Source organism: Cricetulus griseus, chromosome 9, assembly GCF_003668045.3.
Source record: "Cricetulus griseus strain 17A/GY chromosome 9, alternate assembly CriGri-PICRH-1.0, whole genome shotgun sequence".
In the NCBI taxonomy this organism is placed as follows: domain Eukaryota; kingdom Metazoa; phylum Chordata; class Mammalia; order Rodentia; family Cricetidae; genus Cricetulus; species Cricetulus griseus.
The window spans coordinates 28,061,793-28,087,658 of record NC_048602.1 but is presented as its reverse complement, the minus strand read 5'-3'; the positions used below and the strand labels follow the sequence as shown (position 1 = coordinate 28,087,658).

General features: G+C 52.6%; 2 protein-coding genes across 9 annotated transcripts; one reads left to right on the top strand and one right to left on the bottom strand.

Moving 5' to 3' along the window:
• Positions 1-5,385: 5,385 nt before the first annotated feature.
• Ppm1n (protein phosphatase, Mg2+/Mn2+ dependent 1N (putative)) lies at positions 5,386-9,593 on the bottom strand. 8 transcript variants are annotated; one of them, XR_003487932.2, is made up of 5 exons: positions 8,235-9,593; positions 7,448-7,565; positions 7,269-7,354; positions 7,133-7,193; positions 5,386-5,815 (listed from the first exon to the last, which is right to left on the bottom strand). XR_003487932.2 is itself a non-coding variant. In XM_027430926.2 (5 exons), exons 1-5 carry the CDS (start codon positions 9,150-9,152, stop codon positions 5,764-5,766), a joined length of 1,275 nt encoding a protein of 424 aa, XP_027286727.1. In that variant the 5' UTR covers positions 9,153-9,593; the 3' UTR covers positions 5,386-5,763. The 8 variants fall into 8 exon arrangements, 4 of the variants coding, with proteins under 4 accessions (XP_027286727.1, XP_027286728.1, XP_027286729.1 ...); XM_027430926.2 differs by having other exon boundaries at positions 7,133-7,213; positions 7,269-7,374; XM_027430927.2 differs by having other exon boundaries at positions 5,386-5,812; positions 7,133-7,213; positions 7,269-7,374.
• A 2,296-nt stretch (positions 9,594-11,889) lies between these two features.
• Rtn2 (reticulon 2) lies at positions 11,890-23,934 on the top strand. The gene is made up of 10 exons (XM_027430923.2): positions 11,890-12,037; positions 15,198-15,242; positions 15,321-15,791; positions 15,870-16,139; positions 20,872-21,079; positions 21,606-21,744; positions 21,860-21,929; positions 22,065-22,111; positions 23,220-23,278; positions 23,510-23,934. Exons 1-10 carry the CDS (start codon positions 11,899-11,901, stop codon positions 23,556-23,558), a joined length of 1,497 nt encoding a protein of 498 aa, XP_027286724.1. The 5' UTR covers positions 11,890-11,898; the 3' UTR covers positions 23,559-23,934.
• The last annotated feature ends 1,932 nt before the right edge of the window (positions 23,935-25,866 follow it).

Below are 25,866 nucleotides of genomic sequence, written 5' to 3'. Positions count from 1 at the left end.
GGAGAGGCGGCCTTTCTTTGATCCCCAGGTGCCCCCACTATTGAATCCTTAAAGGTAGCGATCTGGGGGGTGCAGGATCTGGCGCGCTCCGTGCGTGCACTTCTTGTGCTCAGTTCTTTTTTTTGGGGGGTGGGGTGGGGCGGGGCGGGACCCTGTGGTTAAGCAAGGGGACCTCATCGATTTCCACCTTTAAGTAACACTCCCGCAGGTTCCGTGTTCCCCAGATCTGGCTTCTCAGGCCGGGCCCCGCCCCTCGCCGCCCCCCCACCCTCCCGGGGAAGGTGTGGAGGAAGTGGGCGAGCGGGCGAGCGAGGGGGCGCGGCGGGGCCGCTGACTCACCGTCGCTGGGTCGTGGCTGGGGGATGGGGTTGGGGGTGGGGGGGCGGGGGTGAAGGTGGGGACCGACCCGGAGCGCAGGGGAAGGGGTGGGACCCCCTAATCCGCCCCCCTCCATGCCCAGCTACGACTCAGTTTCGCCCACGGCACACAGTAGGACCGCCCCAGCCACCCCGTAGGCTCAGAGGCCCAGGGACCCTCCTTGGGGACCCCCCCTCCCCCCCGCGCACCCGGGAGGAGTCGAGCCCAGACACCCTCCGAGGCTTCCGCAGTTGAGCCCCGCGCAGGCCCCGCCCAGAGTTACATCATCACCATATGGACACGCCCCCTCCCGTAGAGCTCCACCTGGCAGGGTGAAAGGCGTTAACCCCGGGCAAGCGCCGGTTCCTGCTTTACAGGTCGGGAAACTGAGGCACGCAGGTAGGGGATGGGGTTAGCCTATGATCGTCTTGGTTGAGCCCTCCCAAGACTCACGGAGGATCAACCCGCTCGGCCTTTATTTAGCCAGTCCGTTTCCTGGATGCTCGCTCCCTGCTGGCCTTTCACCTTGAGAACCTCTTGGTTCGCACCTAACTCTGCGCTGAAAAAAATCTAGTAAGCTCGCTGTGGCTCCACAAATCAGGAGCCTGAGGCAGGAGAATCGCGAGTTTGAGGCCAGCCTGGGTTACAGGGTGACTCCAGAGTCATAGGTGGTTACACATTTAACAACACAAAAGGGGTGTGGGGGCGCCTCAGCAGTCAACCATACTTGACACTCTTCCAGAGGACCCGGGTTCAATCCTCAGCACTCACAAACAAGACTCACAGCGGCCTGTAATTCCAGTTCCAGGGCATCCTATTAGGCCTCTGGCCTTCCAGGGCACTGAAGTCATTGCGCTTATCCTACACAGTCAAACGCACGCGCTCACACACACGTGTACCTAACTGAAAATAGCTGAACAAGTCAGTCTTTTGAAAATAAAAAACACAAACAGGCCAGGCTCTCACCGTTAACCCCAGCGCTCAGGAGGCAGAGGCAAGCAGAGCTCAATGAACTGGACACCAGCCTGGCCTACATAGTGAGTTCCCAGTCAGCCAGGGCTACTCAGTGGGACCCTGTGTGAAAGACAACAATAATAGCAAAACAAGAACTTGAGAAATCTGTGACCCCCCCCCATGTCCTCCTAGAGAAGTGGTTCTCAGCCTTCCTAATGTTTTGACCCTTTAAACACAGTTCCTCGCGTTGTGGTGACCCCCCAGCCATAAAATCATTTTTTTGCTACTTCATAATAACTGTAATCTTCCTATTGTTGTGAACTGTAATGTGTGTATCTGTGTTTTCCAACGGTTTTAGGCGAACATTGGAAGGGTCTTGTGACCCCCCAACCTGCTGGTTGAAAACCACTGATCTCAGTCATAATTCTGTGACTCTCCCAGTCTCTGGGTAAACTGGGAAAACCACTGATCTCAGTCATAATTCTGTGACTCTCCCAGTCTCTGGGTAAACTGGGACAAGCACAGATTTTATGCTCTTCGGTGTTCTCAAGGAGGCCAGGCTGGAGCAACAGTTACAACTGAAGGAGAACCCGATGTTTGTGAGCTGGGTGCCCATCTGTGAAATGGGAAGGGCAAAGCTCTATAACACCGGGAAGAATAGAGGAGAGAGAGCAGGATGAGAGATACCATATCAGAGGGAGCCACTATAGGACCAAGAAGAGATCTGGAACCAGGGAGATCTCCAGAGACCTACAAGGATGACACGATCTGACAATCCAGGCAATGGTGGAGAGGATAACCTAAAAGCCCTCCCCCTAAAATGAGATTGATGACTTCTCTTTATGCCATCCTAGAGCCCTCATCCAGTGGCTGACGGAAGCAGAGACAGACATCCACAGATATACACTGAGCTGAAATCGGGAATTTAGTTGAAGAGAGGGAGGAATGAAGAACGAAGGGTCTGTACCAGGTTGGAGAAACCCACAGGAACAGTTGGCCTGAACAAGGGAGAGCACATCGACCCCAGATGCTGTCCGGGAGGCCAGTACAAGACTGATCCAGACCCCTGAACATGGATGTCAATAAGGAGGCCTCTGCACTCCAGGGAGCCTCTGGTGGTGGATTAGTATTTTTCCCTGATGCAAGAAGGAACTTTGAGAGCCCATCCCACGTGAAGGGTTACTCTCTGGCCCTGGACACATGGGGAAGGGCCCAGGACCAGCACAGAAAGATTTGGTGGACTTTGCAGAGCCCCCGTTGAGGGCCCTACCCTGCCTGGGGAGTGGAGGGTGGATGGGGTGGGGGGTAGGCTGGGGGTGGGGGAGGAGGGATGGGGGTGAGGGAGGGAGAGGGAGGAGGGACTTACATGTGAAACAAGCTTGTTCCCTAACTAGAACTAATAAATAAATTTAAAAAAAAAATAAATAAATAAATAAATTTAAAAAAAAAAAACCTCTGTAACACATGCACTGTCCCAAGAGCTAGCAAACTTTTCATATATAAGTCTCAATAACAGGGCTGGAGAGACTGCAGAGTGCGAAGTGCCTGTTCTTCCATCACGAGGACTGGGTTGGGGTCCCCTGCACCCATGCTAAAGTAGGTCTCTTAACTCCCCAGACCTGGGGCAGCAGGACATGGAAGATTCCCGAGCTCCCCTGGCCAACTGAATCAATGGGCTCCAGGTTTGGAGAGATGCTATTTCTGAAATAAGGCAAAGAATAACGGATGAAGCAGTTGCATCTCTGACCACATACATGAACACGTGGACAGCTGCACCCACAGAGACAAAAAGTCCCAAGTCCCAGTGGAAATACTTTAAGCATAGTACACACAGTCTTGGTTCGTGTGTGTGTGTGTGTGTGTGTGTGTGTGTATCGCACTCGTGGGAAATACAGCACAAGCCTTTTGCAACCAAATAAGACTCTACCACATAGATAGATGCTCAGCCCCCTAGCATCTTTTTTTTGTTTTGGTGTTTTTCTTTTGTTAGTAATTCGTTTATTTTTATTTTATGTGCACTGGTGTTTTGCCTGCGTGTATGTTTGTGTGAGGGTGTCAGATCTTGAAGTTACAGTCGTGGGCTGCCACATGGGTGAATCTGGGTCCTCTGGGAACAGCCAGAGCTCTTAACTGCTGAACCGTCTCTCCAGTGCCATTTTTTGTTTTTCGAGACAGGGTTTTTCTGTGTAATTGCCCTGTCCTGGAACTTACTCTGTAGATCAGGCTGAGGTCAAACTCACAGAGATCCACCTGCCTCTGTCTCCCAAATGCTGGGATTAAAGGGGTGCGCCACCAACGCCCAGCTCACATCTTTTTCTTGCAACACTTTTAAAATATAAAATATAAAAAGGTCCAGGTTCGGGGCTGGAGAGATGGCTCAGACAACTCATGAGGGTTAAAAACACAGGCACAGGCTGCTGAGTTGTATCTAATGGTTCTCATTCCTATTCATAGTGGTGAAGAACGCTGGCCCCAGAGGTCTTCTGCCTTTCCCTACTTACGCACACATGATATAAAAGTGCTTATTGAGGGCTGGAGAGATGGCTCAGAGGTTAAGAGCACTGACTGCTCTTCCAGAGGTCCTGAGTTCAATTCCCAGCAACCACATGGTGGCTCACAACCATCTGTAATGAGATCTGGCGCCCTCTTCTGGTGTGCAGATGTACATGGAGGCAGAATGTTGTATACACAATAAATAAAATCTTTAAAAAAAAAAAAAAAAAGGACCCAGGTTCAATTCCCAGCACCCACATGGCAGTTCACAACTGTCTGTAACTCCAGTTCCAGGGGATCTGACACTCCTATACAGACACACATGCAGGCAAAACCCCAGCGTATGTTAAATAAATAGATCTTTTAAAAAACATATAAAAGTGGGACCACAGAGATGGCTCAATTGGTAAAACACCAGTCCAATTCCTAGGACCAGCATGGCAGAAGGAGAGAGAATCAACTCCCACCTGATGCCCTCTGATCTCCACTATATGGGTTCCAGGTTATCGGACTCAGGTTGTCAGTCTTGGTGGCACCTGCTGAGCCATCTACCTACCCAGCCCAAGATTTTGGGGGAAAGAGTAAAGTCAAGTGAACCTCCTTGGTCATTTTCTTCCCCTTATTCCCTGTATTGTTTCCTTATGGCTTTACTTTTTAGTCCCCTTGTTTGCTGTGTCCCCAAACAGGGCAGTCGGCTGCACTGGGCCTCTTGATCTCAGTGGACTGGGCCGGCTCCCAGCTCTGAACAGGGCCTGATGATACAGCACTTGCTTGGTGCACATTTGCTGACCAGAGAATAGGCAAATCACTTTTTTGTTTTGTTCTGTTTCTAAAAGAGGCTCTGTCTATGTAGCCCTGGCTGTCCTGGAGCTTTCTTTTTTTTTCCTTAGATAGGGTCTCATGCAGTCCAAACTCCTTATGTGGCCAGGGTCTTGAGCTGACTGGATCATCTTTGCCTCAATCCTGGCAGTGCTGGAATCACGAGCTGGTGCCATCATACCTGGCAACAGGCCACTCTTTATAAGAAAATGTGGAGCTGGATGAAGCCGCACCTGCCTGTGATCTCAGCACCTGAGAGGCCAAGGCAGGAGGGCTTCTGGTTCAAGGCCCTCCTGGGCTACATGCTCAGAACAAAAAAACTAAAGGGCCGCTGGGGAGATGGCTCAGTGATGAAGAGAACTTACTGCTCTTGCCAGCGAGATTCAGTTTGGTTCCTAGCATCCTGGAACCAGTTCACAGCGCATCTGTAAATCCAGTTGGAGGGGCTCTGATGCCCTCTTCTGGCCTCTGCCGGCACAAGGCACACATGCAATACATGCCGATAAACGCAGACAAAACATTCATATACAGAAAAATAAATAAATAAATGCAAGAAAGGGAAACGCAGGGGGGTAAAAAAAAATAAACGAAGAAAGGGCCCAACGAGATGGCTCAGCAGGCTGTCCTCTAATTCCCACGGCATGCCACGGCATGTGCTCACACACACACACACACACACACACACACACACACATACACACACACACACACACACGTAAACACAAAATAAATAGTAACAATTTAAAAAAACAAAAAAAGGAATACATTTAGAATTGCTTTATTGATTCAAATATAATATCCAGATCTCTTACCACCTCCTCGTAGAGAAGATTAAAAAAAAAATACATAGAAAGGCTGATACACACTGATCACTTAAGATCTGTTTGGCTTTAAATATTAAGGAGGAGAAAAAGAACCATGCTGGGCTTTTTTGTTAGTTTGTTTGTTTTTTCTGTTGAGTGACGGTGGAGTTCCCCCCTCATAACATTCTTGCGTGGGGGAAGTAGGAGAAGGGGAAATGAAGATTCTAGGTTCCTCCACGGCTGGCCTTCCTTCCTCAGCCTGCCATGGTAAGGAAGCACAGATTTCCCCTGAGCTCCGCAGATGGTCCCCGGGGGACAGCCGCCATCCGGCCCGAGTTCAAGTCAAGCGTTGAGTGGGTGCTGGTAGGTTCCTTGCTATCTCACTTCTTCTGTGAGACAAAGCATGTGAGGTAGTGAAGCCACCTGTCCTCACCCTCTCAGTTTTCTAGAAGCTCCCCCACCCCCCGTTTTGTTTTTCTTTTTAAAAATAAAAAAAATTAAGTATATAGGTGTTTTTTCTTTTTTTGGAGACAGGGTTTCCTGGAAATCTTTGTAGACCAGGCTGGCCTCGAACTGAGCTCTGTCTGCCTCTGCCTCCCGAGTGCTGTAACTAATGAATGAGCCACCACTACCTAGACTCTTTCTTTTCTTTTTTTATTTTATTTGGTTTTTCAAGACAGGGTTTCTCTGAATTGCTCTGGGGGTTGTCCTGGAACTCGCTCTGAAGACGAGGCTGGCCTGGAACTCACAGAGATCTGCCTGCCTCTGCCTCCCGAGTTCTGGGATTAAAGGTGTGCACCACCAATGCTCGGCCTTTTCTTTCTTTCTTTCTTTCTTTCTTTCTTTCTTTCTTTCTTTCTTTTTTTTAAACAGGGTCACATGTCATCCATGGTGACTTCAACTACCTCCTCTGAGTTTCTCACTCCGGAGTGCTGGAATTTGCAGCTGTGGTCCTAAGTGCTCTTAATCGCTGAGTCATCTTGCCATCCCCTTATTTGCTGTTTTTGAAGGGAACTAGGGCCTTGCACATACTAGAAAGTGTTCTGCCACTGACCCACATATACCTATGTATGGCCCTGTATTTTATTAATTGATTGGTTATTTTTGGACTTTCTTTTTTTGAGACAAGGTCTTACTATGTGGCCCCTGACTGTCCTGGAACTGTTTTTATAGACCAGGCTGGCATTGAACTCCCAGAGATCTGCTTGCCTCTGCCTTGTAAGTGTTGTGATTAAAAGCATGCACCACCATGCCTGTCTTAAATTTAAAAAAATAAACGCAAAAAGATTTAAAGGGGCTGTGAGACTACTTATCACACAAACACACTTGCCTCCAGGCTTAATGGTCTAAATTAAATTCCTGGGACCCACATGGTGGAAGGTGCGAGTTGACTCCAGTGGGTAGACCTTTGACCTCCCTAACAGCCACATGGCACACAGGCCTATCTGTGTGTTCATGTGCGCACACGTGTGTGTTCGTGCGTGCGTGAGTGAGTGTGCACTCACCCCCTTCCTCCATCTGTCTCTCACACAGGCATAAATTAAAAGGGTAAAACTTATAAAAATTAAAAAACAACAACACAGGGGTCTGGGCTGGGGCTAGGGCCTGAGCTCAGTGGTGGTGTCCTTGCCAGAGGGGCAGGACTGTGGCAGGCAGGCAGGAGGGTAGGGTAAGGTTGGGGGTAGACCCTAAGAGAGGGTGCTTACCTCTTGACACTCCTCTGGAGTCTGACAGAGTTTAGAGTAAGCTTCGGCAATGACAGTGGCCCTGGAGAGCAAAGGCAAGCCCTTAAGAGAAGACCTAGTCCTGCTACCTGCCCCTTCCGGCCTCACCCCAACTTACTTGCTATGCAGCCCTCCTCCGGGAGGCAGGCCTGGGATGTCCTCTGACTCCAGGGTCCTGAAGACCGTGTTTAGGCATGGGGGTTCCTGGGCAGACAAATACAGCTCTGAGGAGGAGGTGAGTGGAGAGCCCATACTGGCCACTGCCCCTACCCCACCGGCCGTTTGATCACTGCTCACCAGCAACTTTGCGGCTCAGGACTTCGTCCAATGCCATCTCCCTCCTGATTGCCTCCTCACAAGGCCCGGGGGCCCCTGGGAAGCAGACCACCATGCAAGTCATGTTATCCAGACTTCCCTGGATACGGTGAAGAAAAAAAAGAGCCCGGTGCCAGAGTCAAAATCCTTCCCAGGACTTTGAGAGCATGGTTTTCCTGGTGTCAGGAGTCCCCACCTGACTATCTCATTCAAGCTCTCTGTCCCATTTGGACCCATCTCTCGGACAATGCCCTTTGGGGGCCCAGCCACCAAACTGTACTAAAGAAACCAGCCACAGGCCAGCAAGATGGCTCAGCGGGCAAAGACGCTTGCCACCAAGCCTGACAACCTGAGTTTGATCCCTGGGATCCCTATGACGGAAGGAAGAGCATTCTGCTCTAAGATGTTCTCTGGCCTACACACACGAGATGTGGTATGAACACGCGCACAAAATGCATTAAAATGTAATGCAATTAAATAAATTTTTTTTAAAAAGCCAGGCCAAAGCCTTTTCAACTCTTCCTATTTAAGGGGCTCTTCCTGTTTAGGATACATCTCAGAACTGGCCTGAAAGCCTAGCTGGGACTCCATTCCTAGAGGACACGCCCCTTCTCCCAAATCCCTCCATTGACCTCTATCTGCCCCTACTATGCTCCTCCAGGTTCAAAGCATCCTTGCTCCGGACTTCAGGCCACTCTCACCCTCTAGCTCGGTCCCAAGCCCCTTTTCATCCAAGCCCCTCCTCCCCCACATGCAGTGGTCCCAGGACCTTGCACAGGCACGTGTCCAACAGCTGGGCACAGAGCTGCTCCGGGGCCACGCCCAGACGGAGGCGCGACGCCACCAGCCCGGCCAGGTCCGCACCAGACAGAGCGTCCCACACGCCGTCGGAGGCCAGCAGCACGAACTCGTCTTCGGCCTGGCGTGCCAGCGCAGCCACCTCGGGTTCAGCGGACACGAGCTGCAGCTCCGGAGGCCTCCCGGGTGCCTGCTTGTAAGCGAAGTCGCCCAGGGCTCGGGACACGGCCAGGGAGCCCTCCACGCGCCGGCGACGGACGGTGCCACCTGCGTCGTGGATGCGCTCGCGTTCCCGAGGCCGGTGGGGACGGTGGTCCTCGGTGCAGAAAGCCACGGATCCCGAGCGACTCAGCAGCGCGCGCGAGTCCCCGCAGTGCGCCAGGTAGAGAAAGCTCGGGGACACGAGCAGCGCCACCGCCGTCGAGCCGCCGGGGTCGCTGCGGGGCCAGAGCGCGCGCAGATGCGCGTCTGCACGGAGGAATGCGCCACGCAGAGCCCGGCGCACGTCCCCCGGCTCCCGGGGCGCGGGACCCAGCTCCCCCAGCACGTGACCTGGGAGGTGGCGCGCCCCGAAGCGCGCAGCCCGCGCCCCGCCGTGGCCATCCAGGACTGCGAAGAAAGCCCAGCCCGACGGCAGCCCGGGCAAAGTCAGCCGAGCGCAGTGCGCGTCCTCCATGCGCGCGCGCCAGCCCTGCACCGCGCTCGCCCCGAAACGGAGGCCGGGTGCGGTCGCCGCACCCGCGTGCAGCCTCTGCGAGCATCGGGGCGCAGCCAGGAGACCCCCCGGCTCGCCGGGGACCCTGCGCTCCGCCTCTGCCTCCTGTTCCGCTGCTTCTTGAGCTCTACCAGACCACCCGAGACGCTCCAGCAGGCGGGCAAAGGCAGCCATCCTCCTGCCGCGGGGTCAGGAAGGTTCCATCCTCTCACCGCTTTCGTTCCGTCCCTCCCCCACCCCTTCCCTGCCCCACACCTCCCCTAATCTCTCTTCAGTGAGACTTTAAACCAAGTAAATCTCTTTGCTATCCCTTGACCTGGCCTGAAGTTGGGTCACTAAGAGGTGCATTCATGGGTTTCTTCTTTCCACACTTTTAAAAAAAACAAGCTTAGTGCCTGGGTCAGATGCTGGGTGCGGGTGGGAGTGGGATGATGAGCAAATTATTTGTATTCTGCTTCCAGGTGTAACACATCATTAAAAATCTATCACACTCATTTAGTGTGTGTGGAGGTCAGAGGACAACCTGTGAGAGTCCAGTTCTCTTCTTCCACCTTGTGGATCGTGGAGATCCAAGTCAGGTCATCAGACTTGGCAGCAATCACCTTTACCCCCTGAGCCCTGTGACAAGCCACACACACACACACACACACACACACACACACACACACACACACACTATTCTACTCGACAGGGTCTCGCTATGTAGCCAAGGCTGGCCTGGAAATCACTTTGTAAACCAGACTCTCAAAGCAGTTCTGCCCGCCTCTGCCTCTGGAATGCTGAGATAAAAGGCATGCCCACCACACCTGGCTTTTTTTTTCTTGTAATTTATTTTTAGATTCATTTCCTTTATGTGTATGGGTGTCTTGCCTACATCTGTGCACATTATGTCTGCTTGGTATCCTTGGAGGTCAGAAAAGGGCGTCTGATCCTCCAGGTCGTGAGTTTCGTAATAGTTATGTGGGTCCTGGGAATTGAACTTGGATTCTCTGTAAGAACAAGTGTTCTTAACCACCAAGCTAACTTTTGACCCTCCATGCCTGGCTTTCATGTGACCAATTTAGAAAACAGGAAACTCAATTACAGAAAAAAAAAAAAAAGAAGCTATGTGCAGAGAAATGAACTCTAGAACCCTTGTCCTCAAAATAAAGATCTCATTCAGGCAGGGTGTTGGTGGCGCGGGCCTTTAATCCCAGCACTTGGGAGGCAGAGGCAGGCGGATCTCTGTGAGTTCGAGGCCAGCCTGGTCTCCAGAGTGAGTACCAGGATAGACTCCAAAGCTACACTGAGAAACTCTGTCTCGAAAAACCAAAAAAAAAAAAAAAAAAAAATCTCCTTCAGATTGTAGATCGTCTAAACTCAAGCTCCAACCACTTCAGTGGGCCAAGTGCCAGCTCCCAAACCATCTGTTTTGTTATTGAGACTTAAATTCCGTATTGTAGCTGAGGCTGGTCTTGAACTCCTGATCTTCCTGCTTCTGCCTTCAGGCTAGTCAAAGGTGGCCTCCAAGCCAGACAAGGTATTACAGTATTGTAATCCCAGCACTTGGGAGGTAGAGGCAGGAGGATCAGGGGTTCAAGGCCACTTTAGGCGGCATAAGGCCTTGTCTCAAACAAACAAATAAAATCTAGCTATAGTAATAATGCCAGGTGGTGGTGGCGCACACCCTTAATCCCATCGCTCAGGAGGCAGAGGCAGGTGGATCTCTGTGCGTTTGAGGCCAGCCTGGTCTACAGAGTGAGTGCCAGGACAGCCAGGGCTACACAGACCCACCCTATCTGTTAAGCCATTCTAGGCCTCACCTGCACCCATGTCTAGGCTCCTCTCCGTGCCTCCGAAGTTTTGAGTGCTTTGGGGTGGGCAAGAATCCTCAGTAGACTAACAGTCCCTTGCTTGATGACCTGAGTTTGATCCCTAAAACCCACGTGGTAAAGGGAAGGAACCCCGAGGACGTGGTGCCGGCCGAGGCTGCCCAAAGGAGGGGTTGACTAAGTGACACCGAGTCACAATAGAATTGGAGTTTTATCTAATTCGTTTATAGCGTATGCCTCTGGGGCCTAGAACAGTGCCTGCCTCACAGCACGTGCTCGGTAGATGATCATTGAAAGAAGGGATGAACGGAAACTTCCCCAGGCTCCTACTGTGAGGATAAGCTTCCTGGGTATGTAAGTGTGAGTGGAGGAGACTGACCTGCATACACGCTCCAGGGCACTCACCCACACTCACCCACAATTATTTACATGAGTGTGAAAAGTGTTCCTTCTGAGGGCTAGGGAGATGGCTCAGAGGTGAAGAGCACCGGCTGCTCCTCCAGAGGTCCTGAGTTCAGTTCCCAGCAACCACACGGTGGCTCACAACCATCCGTTATGAGATCTGGCGCCCTCTTCTGGTGTGCAGATAGACATGGAAGCAGAATGTTGTATACATAATAAATACATAAAACCTTAAAAAGAAAAAGAACTCCCAGTTTCATTTAAAAAAAAACAAAAAACAAAAAAAGTGTTCCCTCTGAGTACTTTTCCCCCCCGCCCCCCTTTCCCACGCTACCTTCAAGCCTAGGCTCGGACTCTACCCCAGAACCGCACACCCCACCCTCTCCGGATGCCGTCATTTGCCCCCAACCCACTCAGACCCGCGCGCATCTTCATCTTCTTCTGGATGCTCTCTTCTCTGCGGCCCCAGGGTCCACTCAAGCCCCGCCCCTTCCTCCAGAGGCCGCGCCCTCCAGCTCGAAACCCCGCCCTGTAGAGCGGTGGCCCCGCCCCGGAGGCGCTCAGGCCCCGCCCCCGCCCAGGCCCCGCGCTGCGCTGCAGTGCCTGCTCCTCCGCGGCCCCGCCCTCCCGCGCCGTGCGAGCAGGGCGGCGGCGGCGGCCGGCGGCGGCGGCGGCGGCGGCGGCGGCTGCTGGTGCAGCCGGGGAGGATGGCGGCGGCGTCGGGACGCGGCGGAGATGAGCGCCCGTGGCCGCAGGCCCAGGGCGGCGCGGCCGGAGTGGGCGGGGGTCCCGATGCAGGCCGGAGGGGGGCCATGGGGCAGGTCCTGCCGGTCTTCGCCCACTGCAGTGAGTATGGGGGGGCGTCGGCCTGGTGCGGGGCGCGGGATCCCGCGTGGGGTCCCTCTCGGGTCTCCGTCCTTGGCGCGCACCGCGGGCGCCAGGTAGAGCCGCGCCGAGGGGGGGAAGGAGCGGAAGGAGACAAAGGAAGCCCTCCTCTCCCCTCCCCCCTACCCCACCCCCCACCCCCACCCCGCGCTTTGGCTGCACCCGGAGGGGCATCCTGACCCGGAGGACCCGGTGCGATGGGGCGGAGGTGAGGGGTTCACGGAGGAGATCGCCGTGTTGCGGGTCCGGGATGGGGGGGGGGGTCGGGGTCGCCCCGCCCAGTCTGAGAGGGAGCAGGCGCGTGGGGAGCTGTCCCCGACCCTGGTGCTGGCCGCCGCTGGCGGGTGGAGTGAGTCAGAAGGGAAAAGAAAGATCGACTCCCCCCTCATCATCCGTGCTCGCATCTCACCCTCATGATCGGCGCATAGGGCACTCCTGATGTCACCCTGGATGTCAGACCCCCTGCCATCCCCCCCCCAAAAAAAACACCATCCTTGGGTTGCTGCCAAGACTACTGAGCCTCTAGCGGGCCTTTCAGTAGTAACTCACCCTGCTGACGACCCCATTCCTCTGCAGGCCTCCGGTTTGCCCTGCCAGGTCGGGGCAGGGGGGGTCCGGTTTCTATTTTCGAAGGCTTCGAGGCTCTCCTGTGTGCAGAGCTCCCAAGCTAGCCCTGAGGGGCTGGCTTCCTGATGGTGCTCAGTTCAGAGCCATCAGCCCTAGCTCTCTCTCTTTACCACACAGGGTGGTTCTCACATCTGGGAGTGCCGACGACGACGACGCTAGCAGATCTAGCCACTTGCAGGTCTTGGGTATCCAGATGCCCAAGTACTGAGAATGTGTGGTTGGGACATTTTTAGTCTTGCTCCCCTCCTCCCCAGCGTCCAAAGATCTTGTCTTTAGCCGAAATCACAAGGGGAGAGAGATGCGGCAGGCCAGCCCCCAGCTCTACTCTCCTGCACCCAAACCTTTACACCCCTATTCCTCCTCTTCTAACCACAGTGCCTACCCCAGGGGCTTTGCAGACTTCTCCCCAGGCATCTTCATGACCTCACTTCCTTCGGGTCTGAGGTCTGATGCCATCAGAAAGGCCTTGAAGACGCTCGTGTATCAAGCTTGCCCTGCCTTGTCTGACTCCACGTTTTACCAACTCTTCCACTATGGACTCTTGCACAGAGTGTAACTTTATGAAGTCAGGAGTTTTGTCGAATTTGTTCATAACATGCTCCGGGGCCCAGAACAGTGCCTGCCACATAACATGTGCTTGGTGAATGGTTGTTGAATGAACTGAAATTTCCCAAGGCCCCTACTCTGAAAACTGTGATATCAAGCTTCCTGTAGCCCAGGCTGAACTGGGACTGTATATGTTGTATATGTAGGTTAATCTTGAGCTTCTGATCCTACTTCCTTCACTTCTTCTCAGGCGTAGACTATCACCCCCTGTCTGTTTGATGCTGGGGATGGAACCTGGGGCTTTTTGCACTGCGGGTGCACACTCAGCCTGCTGGGCTACATCCTTGGCCGTATATCAGAACCTCTAAAATTCCTTGGCCTCAGTGGTCCTCCCATCATCCCTTTCCTCCTCTGTGTCTTTGTTTTTATTTATTTCACTTTTTAAGACTTACTTATTTTATGTATACAGTGTTCTATCTGTATGTACACCTGCAGGCCAGAAGAGGGCATCAGATCCCACTATAGAGGGCTGTGAGCCACCACGTGGTTACTGGGAATTGAACTCAGGACCTCTGGAAGAGCAGCCAGTGATCTTAACCACTGAGCTATCTCTCCAAGTCGCTAATTTTTATTCTTCTATGTTTTTTTTTTTTTTTGAGACTATTTTTCTGTGTAACAGCCCTGACTGACCTGGAACTCACTCTGTAGACCAGGCTAACCTTGAACTCACAGAGATCCTTCTGCCTCTGCCTCCCACATATGTAAAGGCATATTTTTTTTATTTTATATATGTAGGATGTTTGCCTTCATGTCTGTCTGTGCGCCACGGGCAGGCAGTGCCCTCTATCTAGAAGAGGCCCTCTGACTCTTTGGGATGAGCTCTGCAGATGGTTGTGAGCCGCCATGTGTGTGTGTGTGCTGGGATTGAAATCGGGTTCTCCGCAAGAGCAGCAAGTGAGACAGGCATCTCTCCCTTCTTCTTTTCCTTTTTCCCCTTTCTCCCTCTTCTTCCTCTTCCTTCCCCTCTTTCCTCCCGTCCCCTCTTCTCACACCCCCCTCCCAGGTGTATATGGATTGACTGAATCTAGGGCTTCCTGTATGCTGGTAAATGGTTTACTTCTGAGTATTCCCAGTCTATCTATCTATCATTTGTTTGCTTTTGGATTTTCTAGACAGGGTTTCTCTGTGTAGCCCTGGCTGTCCTGGCACTCGTTCTGTAGACCAGGCTGGTCTTGAACTCGGAAATCCACCTGCCTCTGCCTCCCGAGTGCTAGGATTAAAGGTGTGCGCCACCATGCAGGGGCTGGCTGTTGCATTTTATTTTGAAACAATCTTGCTAACTTGCCCAGGCAGGCCTTGAGCTGGTGGTCGTCCTCCTTCAGTCTCCAATAGTTGGGAGCACAAGCCTGTGTCCATCAGGCCTGCAGCTCTGAGATTCTAATATCAATGCCCTACAGGTTTATGGTCTGTACAGAGAATGCAAAATGACCCATGGTTCAAATATTCTAAGATTATTTTAGTTCCAGCAGCTGTCCAGGCCTCCTGCATTGGTGCACTTCCATGCTTATATTGTTATTTATTTTTAAACATTTTTTTTGTTTTTTTTTTGTTTTGTTTTTTTTTGTTTTTGTTTTGTTTTGTTTTGTTTTTTTTGGAGACAGGATTTCTCTGTGTAGCCCTGGCTGTCCTGGAACTTGCTTTGTAGACCAGGCTGGTCTGGAACTCACAGCCTCTGCCTCCCAAATGCTGGGATTAAAGGCATATGCCACTTTTGTGTGCATCTGTGTGTGTGTGGGGGGGTGCTCCACTGGTCCTGGGTTCTGAGTGTGGAGGTCCGAGGTCAACTTTCGTGAGTCGGGTTGGCAGCATGCACCTGCACGACTGTGACAGCTCATGTCTGTGGTTTAGACGGTCTGAGCCGCTAGACTCTCTTTCTTTCTCGTTGCAGAAGAAGCTCCGTCTACAGCCTCTTCTACCCCCGATTCCACAGAAGGTAAGTGGGGTTGGAGGACGTGGAGGGGTCTGACGACGGGGTGGTTTGGAGAGGCTGAGAGCCCCTCTCCCACTGCAGGAGGGAATGACGACTCGGATTTCCGAGAGCTACACACAGCCCGGGAATTCTCAGAGGACGACGAGGAGGAGACCACGTCGCAGGACTGGGGTACCCCAAGGGAGTTGACCTTTTCCTACATCGCCTTCGACGGCGTGGTGGGCTCTGGGGGCCGTCGGGACTCGGTTGCTCGTCGCCCCCGGCCCCAGGGACGTTCAGTCTCAGAACCGCGAGACCCACCCCCACAGCCCGGCCTGGGTGACAGCTTGGAGAGCATCCCTAGCCTGAGTCAGTCCCCAGAGCCAGGGCGCCGAGGTGACCCGGACACCGTGCTTCCAGCTGAGCGCCCGCTGGAGGACCTGAGGCTGCAGCTGGACCAGCTGGGCTGGGCTGCCCGGGGTGCGGGATCAGGGGAGGATTCGGCCACCAGCAGCTCCACCCCACTGGAGAACGAGGAGCCTGATGGATTGGAGGCCATCGAGGCTAACAAAGGTGAGATCTCAGAGGTGCTCGGAGGCTGTGTGGCTCGAGAAGGCGGAAGCTCACGGCCTTCTCTCTCTGTGACACCAGACACGAACCTGCAACTCCGACTTGCTCAGGCTCTACGTTCGCACCTTGAGGTCCTGACTCCTCAGCCTAGCCCCAGCTCCGGGACCCCCCGGGCTCATACCCCATCCCCACCAAGATCGCAAGATTCGAACTCAAACTCCGGTCCTGATGAGCCTCTGCTGAACGAGGAAGGAGAGCGTTGGCGGCCTCTGGAGCAGGACGACCCAATCACGGCACAGTGCGGCGATAGCACAGACCAATCAGAATTCGCATTGGAGCCGCTCCTTCTAGGTAAGCATGTTTGTGATCACCTGGGGATGGGGAGATTGACAGGCTTGACACAGGACCCAAGAACAAGGGAGAAGCGAGTCCCCCCAAGTCCCCTTTACCAAAGGGTGTGTGGTTTGGGGGTTCTCCCCCACAATGCACATTCACAGTGGTAACTAACTCCAGGGCCTTCTCCACACTGGCTTTGAACGCCACCCACCGGCCTGAGCCTCAGCTGGGATCACAGGCCTGCAGCCACCAGACGCTGTTTCTTCCACTGGGCTGTTTTTTCTCTCTCTCCCTCTCTCCCGCTCTCTCTTTCCCTCTCTCCCCCTCTCTCTGTGTTTCTCTCTTTCTCCCTCCCTCTCTCTGTCTCTCCCTGTATTTTTTTTCTTTTCTTTTTTGATTTTTCCAGACAGGGTGGGTTTCCCTGTGTGTAGCCCTGGCTGTCCTGGCACTCGCTCTGTAGACCAGGCTGGCCTCAAACTCACAGATTCACCTGCCTCTGCCTCCCTAGTGCTGGGATTAAAGGTGTGCCCCACCACCACCGTCTGGCCCCATTGGCTCTTTCTGTACACAAAATCAATGCTACGTGGAACACTGGGGTTGGGAGATGTGAAAAAAAAATTAATCCTCCCTTTTTCAGAGTGCACTGTCTAGAAGCTGAGTGTGCCCATGGGACTTTAAATTTTTTTTTTTTTAATTAATCAGGCCTGGCCTGGCAGCGTATACCTTAAATCTCAGCCCCTGGGAGGCAGAGGCAGGTGTATCTTTTTTTTTTTTTTTTTTTTTTTTTTGTATAAGAAAGGACTTTATTAGTCGGGGTATCTTGGTTATTTTTAAGGCTGGCCTAGTCTGCATAGTAAGCTCTAGTCTAGTTCAGGCTGCATAGTTCAGACCGTGTCTCAAGGTTGACCCTGAACTCATAGAGATCCACCTGTCTCGGCCTCTTGAGTGCTGGAATTAAAGGGTCGGGGTTAAACTGCCTGGTGCTGTTTATTTTAGTTTAGGTGTGTATGGTTTTGCCTGCATGTATATCTATGCACTGTGCACATACTTGGTGCCTCTGGAGGTCAGAAGAGGAGACACATCCCCTATAACTGGAGCTAGGATACTTGTGAGCTAACGGGTGGGAGCTGGGGACTGAACCCAGGACTTCAGCAAGAGCCCTGAGTGCTCCCCACTGAGTCGCTCTGCAGTCCCTCTCAGGACAACTTTTAGGAGTCCATCTTCCATCTTCACCTTTCACCTTGTAGAGGCAGAGTCTGTGTGGAGCGTGAGGGTGGGGGTGTAGAGCGTAGGGTAGGGGTTAGAACCCACGGCATAGCCGAACTCACAGAGATCCGAGGCAGAGACTCTCATTTCTGTTGCTACATTGCCTACTCCAGGCTAGGCGGCTGAGAGCTTCCAGGCAATTCTGCTGTTGCAGCCTCTCATCTCATAGAAGTGGTTGGGATTGCCGAGGCTCAACACCCAATCCAGCTCTTTCCCTGGGTTCTGGGATCAGACGCAGGACGTCGGGCTTGCACTGCAAATTCTTTTATGCGCCGAACCACCTCCACCCCCGACCCCGAGCCTTTACAAAACCTTACTTTTGGGCTAAAGAGATGGATTAGCTGTTATAAGCAGTTACTTTACTTTCGGAGAGCAGGAGTGTGGCCCAGCTGCTGCTCTAGCTTCTGAGATCTGATGCCCTTGTGGCGTCTTTTGTCACCTGCACTCATGTGGGCATACTCACACAAAGATCCACAACACACGAAACAGATTTCCTCTTGCCAAGTATGGTGGCGGACGCCTGTACTCCCAGCACTTGGGAGGCGGAGATGGGAAGATTGGGAGTTCAAGGCCAGCCTGGGCTACATGAGACACTGTGTTAAAAAACAAAACCAATAACAAACAAACAAAAAAACAAGGGGGCTGGAGAGACGGCTCAGCGGTTAAGAGCAAGGATCGATCTTCCGAAGGACCCAGGTTCAATTCCCAACGCACACACATGGCAGCTCACACCTGTCGGTAACTCCAGTTCTAGGATCTCTGACGTCCTCACACAGGGATGCATGCAGGCAAAACACCAATGCACATATAAGATGAAAAAAATTAAACAAAACAAAACAAAAACCCCCCAGACTAAACTTTTACCCAGGCTAGGCATGATGGGGAATGCACACCTTTAATCCCAGCACTCTGGAGGATTAGACAAGTGCATCTTGGTGGATTCCAGGTCAGCCGGGGCTTCACAGCAAGACCTTGTCTCAAAAACAAAACAAAACGTTCCGCTTTTCCCACCGAACTGGATCCATTCGTTGGTCTTTGGCACCCTCCGCTTTAGTTTAAAAAGCCTGGGCCTCCAGGAACCGCAGGCAGTTGGTTCAAGAGGACTCCTTGTCTATTTACAAAGTTCCAATTTGGGAACTGTCCCCACCTCTCTGGACAGCCATTGGTCGGGTAGGAAGGGGCCCTTCCCCTCTGCTCTTCCCCTCGGGTCCCACTCAAGTGGGCAAAACCCCCAGAAGCCGGGCGTCTGCAGCCGCTCTCTCGGAGCCGAGATGGGGAGCAAAGGTGGGGCTCGCGGGGCGGCCTGGAACCGGGGTCCCGGAACGGAAAGGGGGTTCGGATTCGTCCTTTCCTCCTGGCGATCTGGGGCCTGGTTTCCACCTGGGTGTTTGGACTTGTCAGATCTGCATGCTGGGACTGGGGAGGAGGGGGTCGGGGGGCGTCCTGGGAGGACGTTGAGGGAACTCGGGGTCCCTTCTTTAAACCAGAGCTTTGGGGCCCCGGGAGCAGGGAGGTTCCCCTCCCCCAGCCTGGAGTCCTGGCCGCCGCGCTGAGTGTCACTCAGGGGCTGGATGTGCCAGCACAGCTGCAGGAGGCCCCCTCCCGCCTGCGAGCCTAAACTTAGCCCCGCCTCAGGCGACCCGGCCCCTCCCCCACCCCGGTATCTGACTTTGGGGAGACAGCCAGGGAGGGGCCCCCTGCTTTAGGGAGAGGGGACTCCTCTGTAGTGGGACCAGACTCTGAGAGCCAGCAGCCCAGGCCCCTGGCAGGTGGAATGGGTTGTTTTGACAGCACTAAAGGTGGGCTCGGGTGAATCAGCTGGGAGGAAATGGAAGAAGAGCACTGAAATCAAAAGTTTGGAGCTCACATGGGTGTGGCTTCATGGGAGGGCTGGAGAGCTGTGGGTGAGCCCTTGGAGGCTGCAGGTCCCCAACCAAGGGCTCTCCGGCCTAGCTTGATGAGTGAGCTCACCGCCTCTGGGAGGGGGTCAGTAGTTTGTGTTTAAGGTTCAAAATGTCAGGTGGTGTAACCATACACTTGGGAGTTTAAAAAATGTTTTGGTAACTAGGGCATGGCGGCACAGCCCTGTCACCCCAGCACTTGGGAGACAGAGGCAGGAGGATGGCTCTAGGTTCCAGGGCAGCCAAGGCCGTAGAAAACAAACTCACCGCCAGCCACACGTAAATTGTTAGTCTTCCTTGTGTGAGCGGTTTGACAAAGTTTATACCGTTAAAGAATAGGGAGCATGATGGGCGTTGGTGGCTCATGCCTTTAACCCCAGCACTCAGGAGGCAGAGACAGGCGGATCTCTGTGAGTTCGAGGCCAGCCTGGTCTCCAGAGAGAGTGCCAGGACAGGTTCCAAAACAATACAGAGAAATGCTGTCTGTAAAAACCAAAGGAATAAAAAAAGAATAGGAAACAGGCCCACCCAAGTGGTTTCCAACCTTGGGAGTGTATCTCAGAAACAGAGAAATACTGAGGTGAGGACATCACAAGAAGGGGGCCTCTAGCCACACTGCTGTGGCAAGGGGAGGGAGCCCAAAACAAAGCGAGTGACGCCCCACATTGAGTTCAGAGTTGAGAAAGATGAAGAATGTCACAGCCACAGTATTTCGGGGCCCTTTAATCCAGAGCCAGGCATGGTGGCACACGCTTTCACCCCAGCACTTCAGAGGCAGAGGCAAGTGAATCTCTGTGAGTTCAAGACCACCCTGGACTATATAGTAAATTCCAGGATAGCCAGAGCTACATAGCGAGCCCCTGTCTCCAATAAATAAGTAAACAAACAAATAAATAAGACCGGTCAGTGCATGTAGCTCAATTGGTAGAGTTCTTGTCTAACATGCATGAAGCCCTAAGGTTTTTTGTTGTTGTTTTTTCGAGACAGGGTTTCTCTGTGTAGCTCTGGAGCCTATCCTGGCACTCACTCTTGTAGACCAGGCTGGTCTCGAACTCACAGAGATACGCCTGCCTCTGCCTCCCGAGTGCTGGGGTCAAAGGTGTGTGTCACCAACTCCTGGCTGTAGTTGTTGTTTTTAAGATTTATTTATTTATTTATTTATTTATTTATTACATGCGCAGTGTTCTGCCTGTATGTAAGCCTGCAGGCCACAAGAGGGCACCAGATCTCATTATAGATGATTGTGAGCCACCGTGTGGTTGATGGGAATTGAACTCAGGACCTCTGGAAGAACAGCCATCTCTGAGCCATCTCTCCAGCCACCCATGAAGCCCTAGGTTTGATTCTCAGCTCTCAGGCGGTGGAGGCAGAAGGATTGCCTTGAGTTTGAGGCCAGCCTGGGCTAAGAGTAAGACCCAGTCTAAGAAAAAGAAAGAAAGAATTAGACTAATCATGAGTTTAAGACCCTCCAGGGCAGCAGAGTTTGAAGTCAGCTTTTGCTTCACAATGAAACCTGGTCTCCTAAAAACAAAGTGAAGTTAGCCAGGTGAGGTCCGAGCCCCAACTTTTCTTCTCCACAGTGGCAGACCTGCTGTACTGGAAGGACACCAGGACGTCTGGAGCCGTCTTCACGGGCCTCATGGCCTCTCTCCTCTGCCTCCTGCACTTTAGCGTGGTGTCTGTGGCTGCGTACCTGGCCCTGCTGGGTCTCTGCGCCACCATCTCTCTCAGGGTTTACCGCAAAGTGCTGCAGGCCGTGCACCGGGGTGATGGCACCAACCCTTTCCAGTGAGAACTCCCAGCCAGCCTCAGCTGACCATCCGCTGTGACCCTTGACCTCAGCTCATGCATTGACCACTCTCATCCTTTTCCATCCTGGTCATGAGCCCTGGTCCCCAGTCCTGGTCCCCTCCTTTTCCTTGACTCTCTTTCCTAACCCAAAACTCGACCCTAGCCCTTTCTTTATTTTTTGTTTGCTTGTTTTTTTTGAGACAGGGTTTCTCTGTGTAGCATTGGAGCTTGTCCTGGAACTCGCTCTGTAGACCAGGCTGGCCTCAAATTCATCCACCTGTCTCTGCCTCCCGAAGGCTGGGATCAAAGGCATGTGCCACCACTACCTGGTGACTCTAGCCCTTTCTACAAAGATCCTCGACCCTAACTCTGGTCGTCTACCAAACGTCCCATCCTGACCCTTGTTTTAAAGCCACTTGCCCAAGTCTGAGTCCCTCAGTCACACACACACACACACACACACACACACACACACGCACACGCACACGCACACAGGCTCACACCACCTCCTTGATCCCATCAGGGCCTACCTGGACATGGACCTGACCCTGACTCGGGAGCAGACAGAACGTTTGTCCCAGCTGATTGCTTCACACGTGGTCTCCACAGTCACACAGCTGCGGCATTTCTTCCTGGTAGAAGACCTGGTGGATTCTCTCAAGGTACCCCCACCGCACCATGGCTCCTGGACTCTCAACTCTGCCCTCTGTGCCCACGGTGGGGGGGGGCGGGGTTCACGGCCTGTCACTGTTTCTGACACGGACTCTCACCCCGCAGCTGGCCCTTCTCTTCTATATCTTGACCTTCGTGGGAGCCGTCTTCAACGGCTTGACCCTTGTCATCCTGGGTGAGCTGGGAAGGCAGTGGGATTGGAGGCTCGGGGGAGTGGTTTGTTGAGGTCTAATGAGGGGTAGGGTCCCACATGGAGCTGTCCCTCTCTGCTAGGAGAACCTGACCCCTCTCCCTTTTCTGTATCTTCTAGGAGTGGTTGCTTTGTTCACCGTCCCCCTCCTGTACAGACAACACCAGGTGAGTATGGCAAAACTCTCCGTTGTCAACATGGAAGCCAGAAATGGCTGGTGTGGGGACTGACTGGAGAGATGGCTCAGCAGTTAATAACACTGCCATCACCGGGCGTTGGTGGCGCACGCCTTTAATCCCAGCACTCGGGAGGCAGAGGCAGTGGGATCTCTGTGAGTTCGAGACCAGCCTGGTCTCCAGAGCGAGTGCCAGGACAGCCTCCAGAGCTACACAGAGAAACCCTGTCTCGAGAAAACAAAACAAAACAAAACAAAAGAACGGCTGGTGTGGCTGCCTCCTTTCTATAACCAGGGTCCCACAGATGTGTCCCAGGCAGACTCAGGAGCCCTGCTGCCACCCAGCACTCAGGAGAGTGAGGAAGGAAGATGGTATGGCTTAAAGATCAGTTGCTTAGACTCCAACAGTGAGGGGCTGGGGGCATGTCTCACGGAAGGGAGACAGGACACTTTGAATGTGGAAGGGTCTAGACCAGTGGTCCTCACACGTAGGTCAAAACGCTTTGGGAACTTTAATGCCCTTATACAGTGGTTTTATGGTTTAGGGGGTTTTGACACACGAGGAACTGGGTTGCAGCAGTAGGAAGGCTGAGAACCGCAGGTCTGGACAGCGGAAATCCTTGGGTTTAATGCCTGTGCCATCAAAAAAATTGTACAATTTGAGAACCCAAGAGGCTGAGACAGGAGGATCTCTGTATGTTCAAGGCTAGTTAGGGCTATGTAACAAAGCCCTGTCTGAAAAACTAAAACATGGGCTGAGTGAATAGAGTCCTGGCCTAGCACGCGCGAAGCTTCGGGGTTTTTTGTTCCTGAGTGTATAAAACCAGCGTGTGGTGACGCAAACCTGTAACCCCAGCACTTGGGAGCTGGAAACAGAAAGAGCAGAAATGCAAGGCCAGCCTCAGCTACGTTGCAAGTCTGAGGCCAGCCGGGGCTGCATGAGACCTTGTTTCAAAACAGCAGAAGCAGAGGGGCGGTTATGATTCTCCCGGTTGAAACGGGAGCTGTAGACCCTGCCTCTTGTGGTTGGGAGCCGTGAGAGCTGGAGGCAGCATCCCACACCAGTCACCCGGAACCTCTTGCCTCTTTGGTCTCCCCAGGCCCAGATCGACCAGTATGTGGGGTTGGTGACCAATCAGCTGAGCCACCTCAAAGCTAAGTAAGTTCCAGAGGTGATGACAGGGAGGGGGACGGAGCCTGGGGTATCTGTCGATGTTTGTGGGGTTTGTTTTGTTTTTCCATTATTCTTTCATTATTCTATCCCCAAATCTCCCAGGGCATATTGTCTCTTTCTCAGAGCAGGTCCTCAGGCGGAGGGCAGGGGCCAGCTTCGAGCACTCAGTAACCTTCCACACCTCCTCCATCTATCTCCCTAATTTTGCTCCCTCAGGATCCGAGCTAAAATCCCGGGGACCGGATCCAAAGCCAAAGCCGAATGAGAGAGGTGTCTCTGCCCGAGGGACTCCTGCCCACACCCCAGCAGTCCTGTTTCCCTTCTCTTCCCGAGCATCCACAGCCTCTCCCACTCGGCCGAGCCATTTCCCGGTGGGAAGTGCCTAAGCGACCCGGACTACATTTCCTAAGAGGCTCTGCTCTAAGAGTCCAGGAAAGGCCCCCGCTCCTTGGCCGCGGAGCCTGCTGGGACTTGTAGTTGAGTAGTCAGACGCTGTCCTGCACTTCCGTGACCCGCCGCTGGAGGCGCCGTGAGAGGTTGGTGTCTCTGAAGCCACCAACCCCTATGCTGGGGCTTTGCATGGGGTCCAGTCGAGCCCTGAGCTTGGATTTACACTGTAATAAAGACTCCTGTGGAAAATCCACGGCCTTCTGTGCTTTCAGGCCCCTCCACTTACACCTTCCTACACCGAAAAGTTGTTTTTTTGGTTTTTGTTTGTTTTTCGAGACAGGGTTTCTCTGTGTAGCTTTATACACACAGGCTGGCCTCAAACTCAGAGAGATCTGCCTGCCTCTGCCTCCCGAGTGCTGGGACTAAAAGGCGTGTGCCACCAACGCCCGGCTACTGAAAAGTATTTTTAAAAAATACACCGCTAGTGGTAGTGCAATCCTTAAATCCCAGCACTCAGGAGTCAGAGGCAGGTGGATATTGGAGTCTGAGACCAGCCTGGTCTGCACAGTGAGTTTCGGGACAGCCAGAGCTATGTGCAGAGACCCTGTCTCAAAAAAAAAAAAAAAAAAAAAGGAAGGAAGGAAGGAAGGAAGAAATGATTGGGGGCTGCAAGATGGCCCATCTGGTACAAACCGGAATGGTCTGAATGAGATCTTCTAAATCTACCATGTTAGAAAGAGAGAATTGACCCCGTAGTCTGCAATCTTCCATCTGTGCTCCATCACATGCCTGCACTCACCTACAATACACAGAAAAGTGTCATTTTAATGATTTCCAAATAAAAGTTAGAAAATTAATTACTGGGGCTGATGAAAAGCACCTACCTCCAAGCTGATCCCACGAGTTCCGTTTCTGGGAACTACATTGTGAAAGATCAGAAATGGCCCCTTTAAGTTGTTCTTGTGGACCCTCACACATGCCTTCAAATAGATAAATGTTAAAAAGAAAGAAAGAAAGCCAGACATGACAGAGATAGGTGGATCTCCGTGAGTTCGAGGCCAGCCTGGTCTACAGAGTGACTTCCAGGACAGCCAGGGCTGTTACGCAGAGAAACCATGACCTGAAAAAAAAAACAAATAAATAAATATGAAAATATATCATCTACAATTAGACCCGTCTCACAAAAAAGGGGGGGGGAAGATTTAAAATCTGTGATTGAGTTCAGTCGTTAAAGGCACTTTCTACAGAGGTGTGGTATGAGCTGAATTCGGGGAATGTACATAAAGGTATAGAAATTCGGGGCTGGAGAGGTGGCTCAGCAGTTAAGAGCACCAGTTGCTCTTCCAGAGGCCCAGGGTTTCCCAGCTCCCTTCCAGGGTTCACAGCCTCCTTTAACTCCAGTCTCAGGGGATCCGATGCCCTCTTCTGGCCTCTGTGTGTGCTGTGGGGCACAGACACACATACAGGTGAAACACAGCAGTAAAGACCAGAAGACAACTGTCTCCATGACGTCAGAGGGCATCAGTCTATGTCCTGTGTACACACATATACATAATTATATTTTCCAAGTGTGACCTAGCAGAGATGCTCAATCCTAGAAACTTCTATGGTTAGTTAGTAGGTTAGTTACGATAATGGTACTGTTTTCCAAATGTCAATCACCCCCTTGTGAGAACCTTATACTAATGGCTCGTTCTAGGGATGTGGTTTAGTGAACGAGCACTTGCCAGCCAGGCATTGGTGTCGAATGGCCTTTAATCCCAGCTCTCGGGAGGCAGAGGCAGGCGGATCTCTGTGAGTTGGAGGCCAGCCTGGTCTCCAGAGCAAAGCTACACAGAGAAACCCTGTCTTGAAAAGCAAAAAACAAAATGAGAGAGAGAGAGAGAGAGAGAGAGAGAGAGAGAGAGAGAGAGAGAGAGCACTTGCCTAGCAAGTATAAGGTCCTGTGTTTAATACCCAGCACTTGCTGGGTCCTTTAGCTATGACACTGTCGACTGGTTCAATTCTGGGTCCTTTAGAGACACCGTGGTTCAATTCCCAGCATCCACATGGTGACTCACAACTATCTGTAACTCCAGTTCCAGAGGACTTGACACCCTCACACAGACAGGCATGCAGGCAAAAACACCAATGCACATAAAGTAAAAATAAAAAGTCTTTTGGTCAAAGGGGCCGGGTGTTGG